This window comes from Pristiophorus japonicus, unplaced genomic scaffold (genome assembly GCF_044704955.1).
Source record: "Pristiophorus japonicus isolate sPriJap1 unplaced genomic scaffold, sPriJap1.hap1 HAP1_SCAFFOLD_575, whole genome shotgun sequence".
Lineage (NCBI taxonomy): Eukaryota > Metazoa > Chordata > Chondrichthyes > Pristiophoridae > Pristiophorus > Pristiophorus japonicus.
In genome coordinates, this window is record NW_027254483.1 from 195,916 (window position 1) to 215,623 (window position 19,708).

The 19,708-nt window shown below is 52.4% G+C and overlaps 1 protein-coding gene across 3 annotated transcripts in view; it reads left to right on the forward strand.

Annotated features, from left to right (window-relative positions):
- LOC139254781 (E3 ubiquitin-protein ligase RNF212B-like) overlaps window positions 1–19,708 on the forward strand; it is a 220,224-nt gene that overhangs the window by 188,384 nt on the left and 12,132 nt on the right. For 2 of the 3 annotated variants that reach the window (XM_070873802.1, XM_070873804.1), the window contains 2 exons: window positions 8,635–8,786; window positions 14,645–14,772. In XM_070873802.1, the coding sequence (XP_070729903.1) occupies window positions 8,635–8,786; window positions 14,645–14,772 (280 nt within the window). The remainder of the gene's footprint in view (window positions 1–8,634; window positions 8,787–14,644; window positions 14,773–19,708) is intronic. The other variant, XM_070873803.1, reaches the window with a different exon arrangement.

The window sequence follows — 19,708 nt, forward strand, 5'->3', positions numbered from 1 at the left end:
CGACTCTGTACGACGATGCGTCACATGCTAACACAAGTCTTTTACACGGGTTATACAATACAAGCAGCTTGTTGGAGCATAACATGTTTCTGGCTTTCTCAAAAGCAATTACTTGTTTTTTTTCCCATACCTAGTTGTCACTTTTGTGCAATAACACATGTAGGGGCTCTAAGAGGGTGCTTAACCCCGGTAGGAAGTTACCAAAATAGTTGAGGAGTCCCAGGAACGGCCGCAGCTCCGTGACGTTCTGTGCCCTGGGCGCGTTCCTGATAGACTCTGTCTTGGCGTCTGTGGGCCGAATGCCATCCGCCGCGATCTTTCTCCCCAAAAACTCCACTTCTGTTGCCATGAAGACACATTTCGACCTCTTCAGCCGCAGCCCTACGCGATCCAGTCGCTGGAGGACCTCCTTCAGGTTTTGTAGGTGCTCGGCGGTGTCCCGACCCATAACCAATATGTCGTCCTGAAGTGTGTGGTACCGACTTGAGTAGGCTCTCCATGTTTCTCTGGAAGATCGCTGCAGCTGACCGAATTTCAAACGGACATCTGTTGTAGATGAACAGTCCCTTGTGCGTGTTGATGCAGGTGAGGCCCTTCGAAGACTCCTCCAGCTCCTGCGTCATGTAGGCCGAAGTCAGATTGAGCTTGGTGAATGTCTTGCCTCTTGCCAGTGTCGCAAATAGATCGTCTGCCTGAGGTAGCGGGTATTGGTCCTGTAGCGAGAAACGATTAATAGTTACTTTATAATCGCGGCAAATCCTAACCGTGCCATCACTTTTGAGTACTGGAACAATGGGCTGGCCCACTCGCTGAATTCCACTGGGGAGATGATGCCCTCGCATTGCAGCCTGTCCAGCTCGATTTCCACTCTCTCCCTCATCATGTGAGGTACCGCTCGTGCCTTGTGGTGAATGGGTCGTGCCTCTGGGACCAAGTGGATCCGCATCTTCGCCCCGGAAGAGTTTCCAATGCCTGGCTCAAAAAGGGAAGGAAATTTGTTAAGAACCTGGGTACATGAGGCCTCATTGACATGTGATAGCGCTCGGATGTCATCCCGGTTCCAGCGGATTTTGCCCAGACAGCTCCTTCCAAGCAGTGTGGGGTCATCGCCCGGGACAATCCAGAGTGGCAGTTCGTACACCGTGCCCTCGTAGGTGACCTTGACCCTGGCGCTGCCCAGGACAGTGATAAGCTCTTTGTTGTACGTTCTCAGTTTCGTGTGGATGGGGCTCAGGGCTGGTCTGAATGCCTTGTTGCACCACAGTCTCTCAAACATCTTTTTGCTCATGATGGATTGGCTAGCGCCAGTGTCCAGTTCCATGGCTACGGGTAAACCATTCAATTTTACGTTTAGCATTATAGGTGGACATTTCGTCGAAAATGTGTGCACCCCATGTACTTCAGCATCTGCCTCCTCTCTCTGAGGCTAGAAATTGCTTTGATCCACCATGGACTGCTCTTCCTCTGCCATGTGGTGGTTAGCAGGTTTTGCAGAGCTTGCAGCTCGTTTGCAAGCTCGTTGGAGGTGCCCCATTGTTCCACAGCTCTTGCAAACATACCCTTTGAAGCGGCATGAATAGGCAGAATGGAACCCTCCACAACGCCAACAAGGTGTGAATTGCCTTGCATTCATCGCAGTTTTGATCATTGTGTGCTTACTGTTTTTACACTTTGAGGCATGGGATAACTAAGAGGTTTTGGTATTCTCTGTTCCTGATTCTCGGGGCCAGAAAAGATGGCCACCGGGGTGACAGCTCCCTCAGGAGCTCCCCTCCAAAACATCTTTCCCCTCATCATCTCCCGCCATACCCTTTGAAGCGGCATGAATAGGCTGAATGGAAGCCTCCACAACGCCAACAAGGTGTGAATTGCCTTGCATTCATCCTTTGTTGGGGACTCTGAGTCATCTGGGTCACCTGAGGCCTGCTGGCAGTTGCAGACTCGTGGTTTCTGCCCTGTACATTTCTGCTCGCAAACACAATTCCAGTTAATTTATGAACATTGCTAGCACTTGTGTGCTGAGAGATTTGTTTGGTGTTATCACTGGTGGCCATAAACGCTTGTGCTATTGCAATGGCCTTACTGAGGATCGGTGTCTCTACAGTCAAACGTTTTCATAGGATGGTCTCGTGGCCAATGCCCAGTACAAAAAGGTCTCTGAGCATTTGCTCCAGGTAGCCATCAAACTCATATTGTCCTGCAAGTCGCCTTAGCTTGGCGACATAGCTCGCCACTTCCTGATCTTCAGATCGCTGGCACGTGTAGAACCGATACCTCGCCATCAGCACGCTCTCCCTTGGGTTAAGATGCTCCCGAACCAGTGTACACAGCTTCTCATACGATTTATTTGTGGGTTTCACCGGAGCCAGAAGATTCTTCATGAGGCTGTAGGTCGGTGCCCCGCAGACTGTGAGGAGGACCGCTCTCCTTTTTGCAGCACTTCCTTCTCCGTCCAGCTCATTGGCTACAAAATACTGGTCTAGCCATTCGACATAGGCTTCCCAGTCCTCATCCTCCGAGAACTCCTCCAGGATGCCCACAGTTTGCGTTGGATTCGTATACTCGTCGCCAGTTATTGTGTTCCTAACACAGATGAGGCTGCACACAGAGAGGTTAAAGTAACAGTGACCTCAGTCTTTAATAAGACACTCCAGAGTGAGGAACAGGCCTTTGGGTCCGGCTTATATACAGTGCTCCTAAGGGATGCTGGGATCCCTTGGGACTTCAGGGGATGCGCTCCCTGGTGGCAGAACATGGGAGTGCATGCTTTACAGATACACAACAAAATGTTGCGGGACTTTTTCGTGCTTGGAATCGGCCACGAGGCCATTCTTCGCAAACTGCTGTCTGCCGAATCCTTAGATCTGAGCACGGCCATCACGATAGCCCAGGCCTTCATATCCACGAGCGACAACATGAAACAGATATCTTCACAGCATTGTAGCTCACTGGCAAGTACTGTGCATAAAATAATGCCTTCAGCAGGCAGAACTGTACATGGTAGGGCCCACACGACCGCAGAGGCCAGGCCTAGGGTGACTCAGAGGCCGCTGTGGAGTGCTAATGCGAATCCATTAACACCATGTGGGGGGCAGTCATAGAGCCCATCAATGTCGATTCAAGCACTGTGTGCAAGGGCTGTGGAATAATGGGGCACCTCCAGCAAATATGCAAACGGCCTCTGACTCAGCACGTGACAGAGTCAGCAGAGGACGACCGATCCAGCGTGGATCACACTGAATGACCAGGAGAGGCAACTCAACCTGAGCTTGAAGAGGAAGTGTATGGGGTACACACCTTCACCACCAAAAGCCCTCCGATAATGTTAAAAGTTAAACTTAACGGCATTCCAGTCTCCATGGAATTGGACGTGGGGGCGAGTCAATCAATCATGAGCAAGAAGGCTTTTGAGAAACTGTGGGGCAACAAGGCACAGAGGACAAAACTGAGCCCGATTCACACAACGCTATACACTTACACCAAAGAACTCATACCTGTTATCGGCAGTGTGGCAGTGAAAGTATCGTACGACGGAATACATAAGAACATAAGAATTAGGAACAGGAGTAGGCCATCTAGCCCCTCAAGCCTGCTCCGCCACTCAACAAGATCATGGCTGATCTGGCCGTGGACTCAGCTCCAGTTACCCGCCCGCTCTCCATAACCCTCAATTCCCTTATTGGTTAAAAATCTATCTATCTGCGATTTGAATACATTCAATGAGCCAGCCTCAACTGCTTCCTTGGGCAGAGAATTCCACAGATTCACAATCCTCTGGGAGAAGAAATTCCTTCTCAACTCGGTTTTAAATTGGCTCCCTCATATTTTGAGGCTGTGCCCCCTAGTTCTAGTCTCCCCGACCCGTGGAAACAACCTCTCTGCCTCTATCTTGTCTATCCCTTTCATTATTTTAAATGTTTCTATAAGATCACCCCTCATCCTTCTGAACTCCAACGAGTAAAGACCCAGTCTACTCAATCTATCATCATAAGGTAACCCTCTCATCTCCGGAATCAGCCTAGTGAATCGTCTCTGTACCCCCTCCAAAACTAGCATATCCTTCCTTAAGTAAGGTGACCAAAACTGCACGCAGTACTCCAGGTGCAGCCTCACCAATATCCTGTACAGTTGCAGCAGAACCTCCCTGCTTTTGTACTCCATCCCTCTCGCAATGAAGGCCAACATTCCATTCGCCTTCCTGATTACCTGCTGCACCTGCAAACTAACTTTTTGGGATTCATGCACAAGGACCCCCAGGTCCCTCTGCACCGCAGCATGTTGTAATTTCTCCCCATTCAAATAATATTCCCTTTTACTGTTTTTTTTCCCAAGGTGGATGACCTCACATTTTCCGACATTGTATTCTATCTGCCAAACCTTAGCCCATTCGCTTAACCTATCTAAATCTCTTTGCAGCCTCTCTGTGTCCTCTACACAACCCATTTTCTCACTAATCCTTGTGTCATCTGCAAATTTTGTTACACTACATTCTGTCCCCTCTTCCAGGTCATCTATGTATATTGTAAACAGTTGTGGTCCCAGCACCGATCCCTGTGGCACACCACTAACCACCGATTTCCAACCCGAAAAGGACCCATTTATCCCGACTCTCTACTTTCTGTTTGCCAGCCAATTCTCTATCCATGCTAATTTCTCTTATCTTCTGCAGTAACCTTTTGTGTGGCACCTTATCGAATGCCTTTTGGAAATCTAAATACACCACATCCATCAGTACACCTCTATCCACCATGCTCGTTATATCCTCAAAGAATTCCAGTAAATTAGTTAAACATGATTTCCCCTTCATGAATCCATGCTGCGTCTGCTTGATTGCACTATTCCTATCTAGATGTCCCGCTATTTCTTCCTTCATGATAGCTTCAAGCATTTTCCCCACTACAGATGTTAAACTAACCGGCCTATAGTTACCTGCCTTTTGTCTGCCCCCTTTTTTAAACAGAGGCGTTACATTAGTTGCTTTCCAATCCGCTGATACCTCCCCAGAGTCCAGAGAATTTTGGTAGATTATAACGAATGCATCTGCTATAACTTCCGCCATCTCTTTTAATACCCTGGGATGCATTTCATCAGGACCAGGGGACTTGTCTACCTTGAGATCCATTAGCCTGATGCATGATTTACCACTATGGATTGTACCAGGCGATGACCCAACGCTATTCGGCAGAAGCTGGCTCGGAACGATCCGATGGAACTGGGACGACATCAAAGCACTGACTTTGGTGGATGACGCCCCGTGCGCCCATGTGCTAAACAAATTCCCGGCGTTATTCGAGCCAGGCATCGGCAACTTCACTGGCGCCAAGATCCTGGGGCACGGCCCGTTCATCACAAGGCCCGAGCAGTCCCATATATGATGCGAGAGAAAGTCGAGATTGAGCTGGACAGACTTCAACGAGAGGGAATCATATCGCCAGTCGAGTTCAACGAGTGGGCCAGTCCAGTCGTGCCGGTGCTAAAGAGCGATGGGACGGTCAGAATCTGCGGGGACTACAAGGTAACGATCAACCGAGTCTCGCTATAGGACCAGTACCCGCTACCCAAAGTGGAGGACTTACTCGCAACGCTAGCAGGGGGAAAGTTGTTCACCAAGCTAGACCTAACCTCTGCTTACATGACACAGGAGCTGGGGAACCGTCAAAGAAATTGACGTGCATCTACATGCATGAAGGACTGTTCGTGTACCACAGATGCCCCTTTGGGATTCGCTCGGCTGCGGCCATTTTCCAGAGGAACATGGAAAGTTGCTGAAATTGGTTCCATGCACCGTGGTGTTCCAAGACGACATCTTGATCACTGGTCACAACACCACCGAACACTTGCACAACCTGGAAGAGGTTCTAAAGCGGCTGGACAGAGTGGGACTCAGACTGAAACGCTCCAAGTGTGTTTTCCTGGTGCCAGAGGTCAAATTTCTGGGGAGGAAGATCGCGGCAGACAGTATCAGACCCACGGACTCCAAGCCGGAGGCCATCAAGAATGCACCCAGACCACAGAACGTGACGGAGCTGCGTTCATTCCTGGGACTCCTCAACTATTTTGGTAACTTTCTACCGGGGTTGAGCACACTGCTGGAACCCTTGCATTTATTGCTACGCAAGGGTGACGACTGGGTTTGGGGTAAATCTCAAGAGACAGCCTTTAATAAGGCCAGAAATCTGCTATGCTCTAACAAGTCACTTGTATTGTATGACCCATGTAAACATTTAGTACTAGCTTGTGATGCTTTGTCGGTTGTGTGTTACAGCAAGCAATGTGTCAGGCAAACTGCAACCAGTTGCATATGTGTCCAGAAGTTTATCCAAGGCTGAAACAACCTACAGTATGGTTGAGAAAGAAGCGTTGGCATGTGTATATGTGGTTAAGAAAATGCACCAATATCTATTTGGTCTCCGGTTCGAGCTCGAAACTGACCACAAACTGCTTACTTCACTGCTCTCAGAAAACAAAGGTATCACCTCCAATGCTTCATCCCGCATCCAAAGATGGGCACTAACATTGTCTCCATATGACTATGTAATCCACCACAGACCAGGCACTGAGAACTGCGCTGACACCCTGAGTCGGCTGCCATTGCCCACCACCGGGGTGGAAATGGCGCAACCCACAGACTTGCTACTGGTAATGGATGTTTTTGAGAGCGAGGGGTCACCCGTCACGGCTCGTCAGATCAGGTCCTGGACCAGCCAAGACCCTAAAAAACTGCATGCTCAATGGGAGCTGGTTGGCGGTTCCCGGGGAAATGTAAGATGAAATTAAACCGTTCCACCAATGTAAGGATCAATTGTCCATCCATTCGGATTGTCTCCTATGGGGGAATCACATGGTTTTGCCAAAAAAAAGGCAGGGAAACGTTTATTCGCAACCTATACAGTCCCCACCCAGGCATAGTCATGATGAAGGCTATCGCCAGGTCGCATGTTTGGTGGCCCGGCATTGACTCGGAATTGGAGTCATGCCTACACCAATGCAACACTTGCTCACAGTTGAGCAACGCACCCAGGGAGGCCCCACTGAGCCTGTGGTCATGGCCCTCCAAACCGTGGTCCAGGGTCCACGTAGATTTTGCTGGCCCTCTTCTAGGAAAGATGTTTCTAGTAGCAGTGGACGCTTACTCTAAATGGATTGAATGTATAATAATGTCATCATGTACGTCCATTGCCGCCATTTAAAGCCTCAGGGCCATGTTTTCCACCCATGGGTTGCCTGATGTCCTTGTCGGTGACAATGGACCGTGTTTCACCAGCCCGGAATTCCATGAGTTCATGACCCGCAATGGCATCAAGCATGTCAGGTCAGCCCCATTTAAGCCCGCATCCAACGGCCAAGCGGAATGGGCAGTCCAAACCATCAAGCAGAGCTTGAAACGCGTAATGGACGGCTCCTTGCAGACCCGGTTATCTCGGATCCTGCTCAGCTACCGGACGCGCCCCCACTCGCTCACCGGGGTTCCCCCGGCAGAATTGTTAATGAAGAGAGCACTCAAAACAGACTCTCCTTAGTCCATTCCGATCTCAATGATCACATAGAGACCCGGCAGCACCGGCATAACATGTACCACGATCGCGCGGCTGTATCGCGTGACATTGAGGTTAATAATCCTGTGTTTGTTCTAAATTGCGGTCACGGTCCCAAGTGGATTGCTGGCACAAGGCGGGGAATAGAGTGTTTGTTGTGAAATTGTTGAATGGGTAAACGTGCAGAAAGCACTTGGATCAGACCAAACTGCGATTCACGGACAACCAAGAACAGTTTGAAGAAGACCTCACCATCTGTGATCCATCAACACACACCCAACCAGCAATCGACCTCGCTGTCAACCACGAGGATGAACCCACCAATCCCGACAGTCCGATCAGACCAGCCTCGCTGCAGTGCAGCATTGATCCAACCGACTCACCCATTCCAGGACTTCAACTCAGGCGATCAACCCAGGAACGCAGAGCGCCAGATCGCCTCAACCTGTAAATAAGTTGTACTTAAGACTTTGGGGGGGAGTGATGTGATGTATGTGAACCTAACCTATGTGTCAGACTTGCCACTAGGGGGCACACCTGTGGGAGACCTATGGGTCACCTGTGTAACCTGGAACAAGCAGGTATAAAAGGCAGTCCACCATGCTGCTGCCTCACTTTGGAGTTATATTAAAGAGACAAAGGTCACAATGGTTTGAGCTTACAACACAGTCTCGTGGAGTTATTCTCAACTTAACAATGTTTGTGTCATCCTTGAGGAACTTGAGCACATAAATCTCGGCTGACACTCCAGTGCAGTGCCGAGGGAGCGTCGCACTGTCGGAGGGGCCGTTTTTCGGATGAGACGTTAAAACGAGGCCCCGTCTGCTCTCTCAGGTGGACTATTTGGAAGAAGAGCAGGGGGAGTTATCCCCGGTGTCCTGGGGCCAATATTTATCCCTCGATCAACATAACAAAAAAACAGATTATCTGGTCATTATCACATTGCTGTTTGTGGGAGCTTGCTGTGCGCAAATTGCCGTTTCCCACATTACAATAGTGACTACACTCCAAAAGAACTTCATTGGCTGTAAAGCGCCTTGAGACGTCCGGTGGTCATGAAAGGTGCTATATAAATGCAAGTCTTTCTTTCTTTCCTTAGATCGATGTCGAGAACCCCGACCCTAATCAGCCTCTCACTGAGCGGAGGGCGGGACTCCTCACAAGGGTACAGCCTCGGAGATGCCGGGCTCCCCTCCCGGAGCACCAGTCACGTCCCACTGGTGGCTTACAACAGCCCCCTGAATCTCGGCGGTAAGGCAAACTTCAGCTCCGGCGCCTGTCCCCTCTCGGACAACAAGTTGGGGGTGGGTGTAAAGATCGCCCGGTCCCAACCAAGCTCAGCTCCAGACCCTGCCACCCGCACTCTCTCTCTCTCTCTGTCTATCTGTCTGTCTCTCTCTCTCCATGGCATCTGAACAATCAGAGCACACCACACCCCCACCGCCTGTGTCACAAGGATGGAACTTTCGCAGGGCGGCATGCAAGCACCAACACTGACCGTGCTCGCACCGCCATCTTGGCCACCGATTTCTCTCACATCAGTCAGTGGTTTTACATGCACCCTCGAAAGTTTTTGACCGCATCTATCACCCCCATCACACCACATCCTTACGCACCCCCAATCTTTGTTGCTCTTCCCGCCAATCTCTGTCTCTCTTCCTCTCCTCCATCTCTGTCTCTCTTTTTAATGTATTTGCTTCATGGGTTCTTTGCTTAAGAATTCATAGCAACACGTTGCTATCAAGAACGAGTTGGTTTATTAGAAAAAGGTTAAACAATCACACTACACATTACCAGTTCATTTACCAGGCTCACAACCACCTGCCCCATCATGGATCCCCCCCCAAACCCAACTGGCTGGGGTTTTATTGAGTCTTGTGAACATCATGTGACTGGCTAAGCCACTCCCAACTCAACAGCTCTACAACTATTTTGAATATTAAAGGGCCATTAGAACACACAAATTAACAAATAAAACTTGAGTGAACTTAACCAATCAAATTAAAATTTGGTTGCCAGGGGCCATGATGCACTCTAGTCCCTCTGGTGCCCATCTCTTGCAGAAGGCCACGAGCGTACCAGTGGACACCACATGCTCCATCTCCTCCTTCCCAATCTCTGTCTCTTTGCCCCCCCCCCCCGCACTCCCCCGCCGCAATCTCTGTCTTTCCCGCACCCCCAATCTCTCTCTCTCTCCCCACAATCTCTGTTTCTCCGCCGCACCAATCTCTGTCTCTCTCCCCCCTCAATCTCTCCCCCCAATCTCTCCCCCAATCTCTCTTCCCCCAATCTCTCCCCCCAATCTCTCCCCACCAATCTCTCCCCCCAATCTCTCTCCCCCCAATCTCTCCCCCCAATCTCTCCCCCAATCTCTCCCCTCAATCTCTCCCCCCTCAATCTCTCCCCCCAATCTCTCCCCCCAATCTCTCCCCCCTCAATCTCTCCCCTCAATCTCTCCCCCCTCAATCTCTCCCCCCAATCTCTCCCCCAATCTCTCCCCCCTCAATCTCTCCCCCCAATCTCTCCCCCCAATCGCTCTCCCCCCAATCTCTCCCCCTCAATCTCTCCCCTCAATCTCTCCCCCCAATCTCTCTCCCCTCAATCTCTCCCCCAATCTCTCCCCCAATCTCTCTCCCCCCAATCTCTCCTCCCAATCTCTCTGCCCAATCTCTCCCCCCTCAATCTCTCCCCCCAATCTCTCCCCCCAATCTCTCTTCCCCAATCTCTCCCCCTAATCTCTCCCCCCAATCTCTCTCCCCCCAATCTCTCCCCCCTCAATCTCTCCCCCCAATCTCTCCCCCAATCTCTCTCCCCCCAATTTCTCCCCCCTCAATCTCTCCCCCAATCTCTCCCCCCAATCTCTCCCCCCTCAATCTCTCCCCCCAATCACTCCCCCCAATCTCTCTCCCCCCAATCTCTCTCCCCGCAATCTCTCTCCCCCCCAATCTCTCTCCTCCCCAACCTCTCTCCCTCCAATCTCTCTCCCCCCCAATCTCTCTCCCCCACAATATCTCTCCTCCCCAATCTCTATTCCCCCCATCTCTCTCCCCTCAATCTCTCTCCCCCAATCTCTCCCCAAAATCTCTCCCCCAATCTCTCTCCCCTCAATCTCTCTCCCCCAATCTCTCCCGCCAATCTCTCCCCCCAATCTCTCTCCCAATCTCTCTCCCCTCAATCTCTCTCCCCCAATCTCTCCCGCCAATCTCTCCCCCCAATCTCTCTCCCCCCAATCTCTCCCCACAATCTCTCCCCCCAATCTCTCCCCCCTCAATCTCTCCCCGCAATCTCTCCCCCGATCTCTCTCCCCCCAATCTCTCTCCCCCACAATCTCTCTCCTCCCCAATCTCTCTTCCCCCCCAATCTCTCCCCCAATCTCTCTTCCCCCAATCTCTCCCCCCAATCTCTCTTCCCCCAATCTCTCCCGCCAATCTCTCTCCCCCCCAATCTCTCTCCCCCCCAATCTCTCTCCTCCCCAATCTCTCTTCCCCACCATCTCTCTCCCCTCAATCTCTCTTCCCCAATCTCTCCCCAAAATCTCTCCCCCCAATCTCTCTCCCCTCAATCTCTCTCCCCCCAATCTCTCCCCCCAATCTCTCTTCTCCCCAATCTCTCCCCCCAATCTCTCCCCCCAATCTCTCTGCCCCCAATCTCTCTCCCCCAATCTCTCTCCCCAAGCTCTCTCCCCCCAATCTCTCTCCACTCAATCTCTCTCCCCCTCATCTATCCCCCCAATCTCTCTCCCCCCAATTTCTCTCTCCCCAAGCTCTCTCCCCCCAATCTCTCTCCCCCCAATCTCTCTCCCCAAGCTCTCTCCCCTCAATCTCTCTCCCCCAATCTCTCTCCCCCCAATCTCTCTTCCCCCCAATCTCTCCCCCCAATCACTCTCCCCCCAATCTCTCCCCCCCAATCTCTCCCCCAATCTCTCCCCTCAATCTCTCCCCCCTCAATCTCTCCCCCCAATCTCTCCCCCCTCAATCACTCCCCCCAATCTCTCTCCCCCCAATCTCTCCTCCTCAATCTCTCCCCTCAATCTCTCCCCCCAACTCTCCCCCCTCAATCTCTCCCCCCAATCTCCCCCCAATCTCTCTCCCCACAATCTCTCCCCCCAATCTCTCCCCCAATCTCTCCTCCCTCAATCTCTCCCCCCCAATCTCCCCCCCAATCTCTCTCCCCCCAATCTCTCCCACCTCAATCTCTCCCCTCAATCTCTCCCCCAATCTCTCTCCCACTAATCTCTCCCCCGTCAATCACTCCCCCAATCTCTCCCCCCAATCTCTCCCCCCAATCACTCCCCCAATCTCTCTCCCCCCAATCTCTCTCCCCCCCCAATCTCTCCCCCCAATCTCTCTTCTCCCCAATCTCTCCCCCCAATCTCTCCCCCCAATCTCTCTCCCCCCAATCTCTCTCCCCCAATCTCTCTCCCCAAGCTCTCTCCACCCAATCTCTCTCCCCTCAATCTCTCTCCCCCTCATCTCTCCCCCCAATCTCTCTCCCCCTCATCTCTCCCCCCAATCTCTCTCAGCCCAATCTCTCCCCCCCAATCTCTCTCCCCAAGCTCTCTCCCTCCAATCTCTCCCCCCAATCTCTCTCCCCCCAATCTCTCTCCCCCAATCTCTCTCCCGCCAATCTCTCTCCCCCCAATCTCTCTCCCCAAGCTCTCTCCCCTCAATCTCTCTCCCCCAATCTCTCTCCCCCCAATCTCTCTCCCCCCCACAATCTCTCCTCCCAATCTCTTCCCCCCAATATCTCTCCCCCCAATCTCTCTCTCCCCCAATCTCTCTCCTCCCAATCTCTCCCCCCAATCTCTCTCCCCAAGCTCTCTTCCCCCAATCTCTCTCTCCCCAATCTCTCTCCCCAAGCTCTCTCCCCCCAATCTCTCTCCCCTCAATCTCTCTCCCCCTCATCTCTCCCCCCAATCTCTCTCCCCCTCATCTCTCCCCCCCAATCTCTCTCAGCCCAATCTCTCCCCCCCAATCTCTCTCCCCAAGCTCTCTCCCTCCAATCTCTCCCCCCAATCTCTCTCCCCCCAATCTCTCTCCCCCAATCTCTCTCCCGCCAATCTCTCTCCCCCCAATCTCTCTCCCCAAGCTCTCTCTCCTCAATCTCTCTCCCCCAATCTCTCTCCCCCCAATCTCTCTCCCCCCCACAATCCTCCTCCCAATCTCTTCCCCCCAATATCTCTCCCCCCAATCTCTCTCCCCCAATCTCTCTCCTCCCAATCTCTCCCCCCAATCTCTCTCCCCAAGCTCTCTTCCCCCAATCTCTCTCTCCCCAATCTCTCTCCCCAAGCTCTCTCCCCCCAATCTCTCCCCCCAATCTCTCCCCTCAAGCACTCTCCCCACAATCTCTCTCCCCCAATCTCTCCCACCAATCTCTCCCCACAAGCTCTATCCCCCAAATCTCTCTCCCCCAATCTCTCCCACCAATCTCTCCCCCCAATCTCTCTCCCCAAGCTCTCTCCCCCCAATCTATCCCCCCAAGCTCGCTCCCCCAATCTCTCTCCCCCAATCTCTCTCCCCCAATCCCTCCTCCCAATCTCTCTCCCCCCAATCTCTCTCTCCCCAAGCTCTCTCCCCCAATCTCTCTCCCCAATCTCTCTCCCCAATCTCTCCCGCCCAATCTCTTCCCCCAATCTCTCTCCCCCAATCTCTCTCAACCAAGCTCTCTCCCCCAATCTCTCTCCCCCCAATCTCTCTCCCCAAGCTCTCTCCCCCAATCTCTCTTTCCCCCAATCTCTCTCTCCCAATCTCTCTCCCCCCAATCTCTCTCCCCCCAATCTCTCTCCCCCAATCTCTCCCCCCCCACAATCTCTCTCCCAGCAATCTCTCTCCCCACAATCTCTGTACCCCCAATCTCTCTCTCTCCCAATCTCTCTCTCCCCCAATCTCTCTCCCTCCCAATCTCTCTCTCCCCCAATTTCTCCCCCCCGCAATCTCTCTCCCCAAATCTCTCTCCTCCCAATCTCTCTCCCCCAAATCTCTCTCCCCGAATCTCTCTCCCCCAATCTCTCTCCCCAATCTCTCTCCCCCAATCTCTCTCCCCGAATCTCTCTCCCCCAATCTCTCTGCCCCAATCTCTCTCCCCAATCTCTCTCCCCCCAATCTCTCCCCCCCAGTCTCTTTCACCCAATCTCTCTCCCCCCAATCCCTCCCCCCCAATCTCTCTCCCCCCAATATCTCTCTCAAATCTCTGTCACCCCAATCCATCTCCCCCAATCTCTCTAACCACCAATCTCTTTCCCCCAATCTCTCTCCCCCCAATCTCTCAGTCCCCAATCTCTCTCTCACCAATCTCTCTCAATCTCCTCCCCAATCTCTCCCCCCAATCTCCTTCCCCCAATCTCTCTCCCCCCAATGCGGCCAGTAATGGGGTTCCACCCGCAGAGCTGCTAATGAAAAGGACGCTCAAAACCCTGTTATCCCTTATACACCCCACCATGAAAGAAATTGTCGAGAGCAGGCGCCAGTCACAATATGACTACCATGACAGGAATGTGAGGGCGTGATGTATTGATGTAAATGATCCTGTTTTTGTCCTCAACTACGCTGCAGGGCCCAAATGGCTCGCAGACACTGTGGCTGCCAAAGAGGGAAATAGGATTCTGGTAGTTAAACTTACCAATGGACAAATCTGCCGCAAACATGAGGATCAAACAAAAAGGAGGTTCAGCAACCCCATAGAAGAAGCAGAGGAAGAACACGATATAGAGTTCACTCCACCACAGGTGACCGGACACCGGAACCAAAGGGAGGAATGTCTCCCACAAGTTCACCATCTAGTGGTCAGTGTTCTCACGGTGTACAACTTAGGTCAGTTTATACCTGGGTTACAATGCTGGTTGAATACAAGACGTCACCCACTACCGCTGCCTCCCCCCAACACAGTCTGCACCTCTCCCCCGCACTGCTGTTTCTCTTCTCCATCCCCCTCCTCTCCCACCCCCTGGCAACCTGTCTCTTCGGACGGGGAACGTGCACTTTCCTGATCGCCATTCCTCAGTATCAGAGAGTTTGAGTGTGGGACCAGGCTTTGGTATCCACTGGTCAAAGTTTGGGGTTTTCCACAGCGAAGAGATGGCCCATAAAATGAGCGTGTTTTGATTTTTCCAGAACCGAACTTCAGCGGTCAGGCTCCCTCAGTGAACAGCGAACCTCGTCGCCCAATTCAGGTAAAGCAGAATCACAGAGTTAAACCGATGATGAGGACACGCGAGAATGGAGCGGCTTTCTGGGATTTGGTAGGAAGATGAGGCAGGCACCGCCAGTGCACAGCGGGTTTCCCAGTGTTTGCAGCGCTGGCATCGTCAGCTTTTGCTGTGGACGCGCTCTGTATGAAATGCAGCATGGCCACCCTTAAAGGGGAGGGCGCACTGCCGCGGCTGCCATGTTCCATTGTTTTTGTCAGCCGACTGCAGGGTCAGCCCGACAATTATGCGCCCGGGTTCGGCCGAAACGCTCGCCGGTTGCCCAATGGGCCTAACTAAACTGAATGGAGAGTTCGCAGCGGCCCTCCCCTTTAACTGAAGGGGAGAGACGTGATGCACCGGCGTGATGACGTCATCAGCGCGGCTCTGGCGGCGGACAGCTGCGGGCACTGCGTCCCGTCCCCGCTTTCGCCCCGCTAGTGACGGCCACTGCGCTCCGCTCCCACTTCTGCCCCCATGATGATCCACTTCCGCCCCGCTAGAAAACCCCCCCCCCCCCCCGAGGAGCTGAATTTTGCAGGATAGGCCGCCGCATGCATTGCAGCGGCTAGAACACTTCAAAAACGGTCGCTGTGCCCCGTTTCCAGCGAGGGCAATTTCTACCCCAATATGTCATACAGATAACCTCCTCCAGCCCTGCAGCCTCCCAGGACTTGCCGTTGCTCTGAGTGCCCGCATCCACCACTATCAGCAGCCAAGACTTCAGCCATCTACGCCTCAGCTCTCCAGCTCTTTCTGCTTTAAAACACACCTCTTTCTAATATCTCTACCTTTCTCTCAGTGTCCATTTTTATCTGATCTTGCTCCGATGAAGCGCCTAGTTGGCGGCCAAGCCTCAGTGTGTCTCTCGCCTGAGTCGGGAGGTTGAGACTCACGTCCCATAATCCAGGAGCGACATTCCCGGTGTCAGCACTGAGGGAGTGCTGCACTGTCGGAGGTGCCGTCCTGCGGCTGAGACGTTAAACCCAGGCCCCTTCCTGGCCCCCCTCGGGTGGGTGTAAAAGATCCAGAAGAGCAGTGGGGTCCCGAGGCCAATATTAATGTCTCAACCAATATCACTAAACAAAAACAGCTGATCTGGATATGTAGCACATTGCTATTTGTGGGATCGTGCTGTACTTATATTGGCTGTCGCGTTTCTACATTACAAGACTGACTTCAAAAGAAAAGTACCGAATTGGCTGTCAAGCGCTTTGGCATGCTCTGTGGTGGTGAAAGGCACTGTATAAATGCAACATCTTTCTTTCTTCAGTTTATCAAGCAGGGAGAGCCTCTTCTCTAACCCCTTTTCCGGGTTTCAGATTCCTTACTTGGGTCAGAATTGATTGGTCAGTCTTGGCCCAAGCCCCCAGCTGGTATGGACATCAGTGTGACCATCCCTCTCTCTGTCCCCCAATCATTCCTCGCCCATGTTACGTATGGAGAAAGAGTCAGACTGAACACTGTGAGCTCAAAGTGAAGTCTGACCTTAGTCTTGTACTGCAGACCTCCAGAGTGCCTCTCCAGCCTGTGAGGCCTCCTTAAATACCTGTGCTCCCAAGGGATTATGGGATCCCTTGGGACTCCAGGGGATGAGCCCTCTGGTGGCTGTACAGAGTAAATACAAGTCCACGTATATAACAGCCCACACACACGTGCCACCCTGGGGATAGCAGCCATCTCCTGAAGGATCAGGGGTCACTCCGCCCAGTCGCTCGCTGCTTTGCCCTCTTACCTAAAACTTCCACGGTTTTATTAACTCCGCCCTAGTCAGCTCTGCTCGGTCGGTAGCGCTCTCGCCCCCCGAGTCAGAAGGTTATGGGTTCAATCCCACCTCAAGCCTTTGATTCGGGCTGACACCCCAGTGCTAAAGGTGCTGCCACCTTTTGGCCACGACGATAATCCAAAACCGCACTCTTCTTCAGTCTGTTCTATCAGAAGCTAAAGATCCCTCCCGGCATTGGTGAGACCACACCTGGAGTACTGCGCACAGTTTTAGTCTCTTTATTTAAGGAAGGATATACTTGCCTTGGAGGCGGTGAACGAGGTTCACCAGACTGATTCCTGGGACGAGAGGGACTGTCCTATGAGGAGAGATTGTGTAGAATGGGCCGATACTCTCTGGAGTTTAGAAGAATGAGAGGTGATCTTATTGAAACATACAAGATTCTGAAGGGGATTGACAGGGTAAATGCTGAGAGGTTGTTTTCCACTGCCGGGAGTGTCTAGAACCAGGGGGCACAGTCTCAGGATAAGTCGGCCATTTAAGACAGAGATGAGGAGGAATTTCTTCACTCAGAGGGTGGTGAATCTTTGGAATTCTCTGCCCCAGAAGGCTGTGGATGCTGGGTCATTGAGTATATTCAAGGCCGAGATGGAGAGAGTTTTGGACCCTAGGGGAATCAAGGGATCGGGCGGGAAAGTGGAGTTGAGGTCGATGATGAGCCCTGATCTTAGTGAATGGCGGAGCAGGCTCGAGGGGCCTACTCCTGCTCCTATTTCTTATGTTTTTATTATTGGACGAGCAGCAGAGTGACCTAGCCTGCTACCTGGTTTAACGCCTCCTCTGAAGGACGCCCCCCCTCCCTGCGCTCCCTCCCCCATTCGGTGCTGCACTGGGGGCATCAGCCTAGGCCACAAGCGCAAGTCATGTGCCTGGATTTGAGCCCCCTGACATCGAGGCAGGATAAAAAGAAATACACAGCGCCATACATGACCTCAGGATGCCCCAAAGTGCTTCACAGCCAACAAAGTACTTTTTGTAGTCACTGTTGTAACGTAGGAAATGCAGCAGCCAATTCCTGCACAGCATAGTCCCACAAACAGGAATGAGATCATGGACCATCTGTTTTTAGGTGTTGCTTGAAGGATAAATATTGGGCCCAGGACACAGCGGAGAACTCCCCCTGCACTTCTTCCAATATTGGCCGTGGGCAGTCGGGGCCCTCGGTTCAACAGCTCATCCGAAAGACGACATCTCTGACAGGGCAGCACTCCCTCGGTACTGGCACCCGGGGAGTGTCGGCCCTGGATTATGGGGGCTCAAGTGTCTGGAGCGGGGACTCGAACCCACAAACTTGTGAGTCAGAGATGAGAGTGAGAGACCCATGGCTGAAAACGGTCTCAAAAAGGAGCCACAGAGTGGGGGTTAGGAGGTACTAGGAGGAGTTGAGTTTGACCCAGCCGGCACACTGCGCTCAACAACTGGGAGGGGCACACATGCACAGATTCCTTTGCCCACTGTGCCAGATGCTCAACTGGCTTCCAAGCTCCCAGTCAGAATGGCTGCGTCAAGAGGAAGGAATTCTTGCATGGTGCTCAGCCAAGACATCTGGATCCATTATTGAGCAAGTTCTGAGCACCTTGGAGCACCTCCAAAATCTGCCGAGCGTCATCTTGGAAAGAAAAAAAAAGAAAGACTCGGATTTATATCGCGCCTTTCACGACCACTGGACGTCTCAAAGCGCTTTACAGCCAATGAAGTACATTTTGGAGTGTAGTCACTGTTGTAATGTGGGGAACGGGGTTGGCGCACAGCAAGCTCCCACACACAGCAATGTGATAATGACCCGATAATCTGTTTTTGTTACGTTGATTGAGGGATAAATATTGGTCAAGACACCGGGGATAACTCCCCCTGCTCTTCTTCGAAATATTGCCACGAGATCGTTTACGGCCACCCGAGAGAGCAGACGGGGCCTCGGTTTAACGTCTCATCCAAAAGATGGCATCTCTGACAGTGCAGCACTCGCTCAGCTCTGCACTGGGAGTGTTAACCGAGATTTATGTGCTCAAGTCCCTGGAGTGGGACTTGAACCCACAACCTTCTGACTCAGAGGCGAGAGTGCTGCCCACTGAGCCACAGCTGGGCAGCTTGTAGTCCTTTTCCCCTCTACTTTCTCCAGGTAAATTACCTTACGTAGAATGATATAGAAGCAACAGCACAGAAACAGGCCATTCAACCCAACTGGTCAGTCTCAGTGTTTCTGCTTTATACGTGCCTTCCTCCCAGGCTGTACCTCATCTCACCCTATCAGCATAACCATCCATTCCTTTCTCCCTCATGTGTTTAACTAGCTTCCCTTTAAATGCATCTATGCAATTTGCCTCAACCAATCCCTGTGGTAGCAAGTTCCACATCCTCACCACTCTCCGAGTAAAGATTTACGGATTTTCGTGTCTTCCGCGCTCCATTTTTTGCCCCAGGGCGGGGGCGGCAATGGCGGGGGTGAGGTGTTCTGGGCGGGCGGTCAGCCTCCAGCGCCCCGCGGCCGTCCTCGGGGTCCGGTTTAGCCGCGGCGCGGAGCTGCACCGCCCGGAAGAGCTGCGCCCAATCTGCAACGCCCCTGGTTGCGACACCGGCGTAAGTGTGGAGTCCCGCCCAACCCGTGCGCCACACAGCGCGCCCCGCAGTGAGCGCCTGGGAAATCAGGCGGTCCAACGATATCGACTATTCCGACTGCAGAGAGGTAAGTAATGGACTTCAAAGGTCAGTGTGATTTAAAACATTGTTTTTTTGCGATTTATGTTGTGGTGGCATGGGCTATGTTTTGGGAATGTTTTTTTGGGGGGGATGGGATTCTCCCCAGGATCCTGACCCGGCTCTTTAGCTCGGGATTTTCCCATGCTAGCGCCCAAGAGAGATGTACAACGCCTCTGTTAGCGCTCCGCCCCACACTCAGGGCCCAGCTGCCCAATGTTACTGACTGAGGCACAAACTGTTCCTGCCTCGCCACCATTACCGCCCCGAAATCATCAAAGCCAAAAATCCAGCTCTATGGAACTTGGGGGGAAGTCTCCTCCTCCTGTATTGTTTTACAGACATCAAACCCGACTGGCTTCCATCCTCCTTCTCTCTGCACTCCCCTCCCTCCCCAGCCGTCCTTTGTTTTGGAGTTTGGAAGGTTTATGGGGCAACCCTGACATAGATTTAACTGATTCCGAAGGTTTAACGACAGGGGGGTGGTAAATGCTGACAGATTGTTTCCAC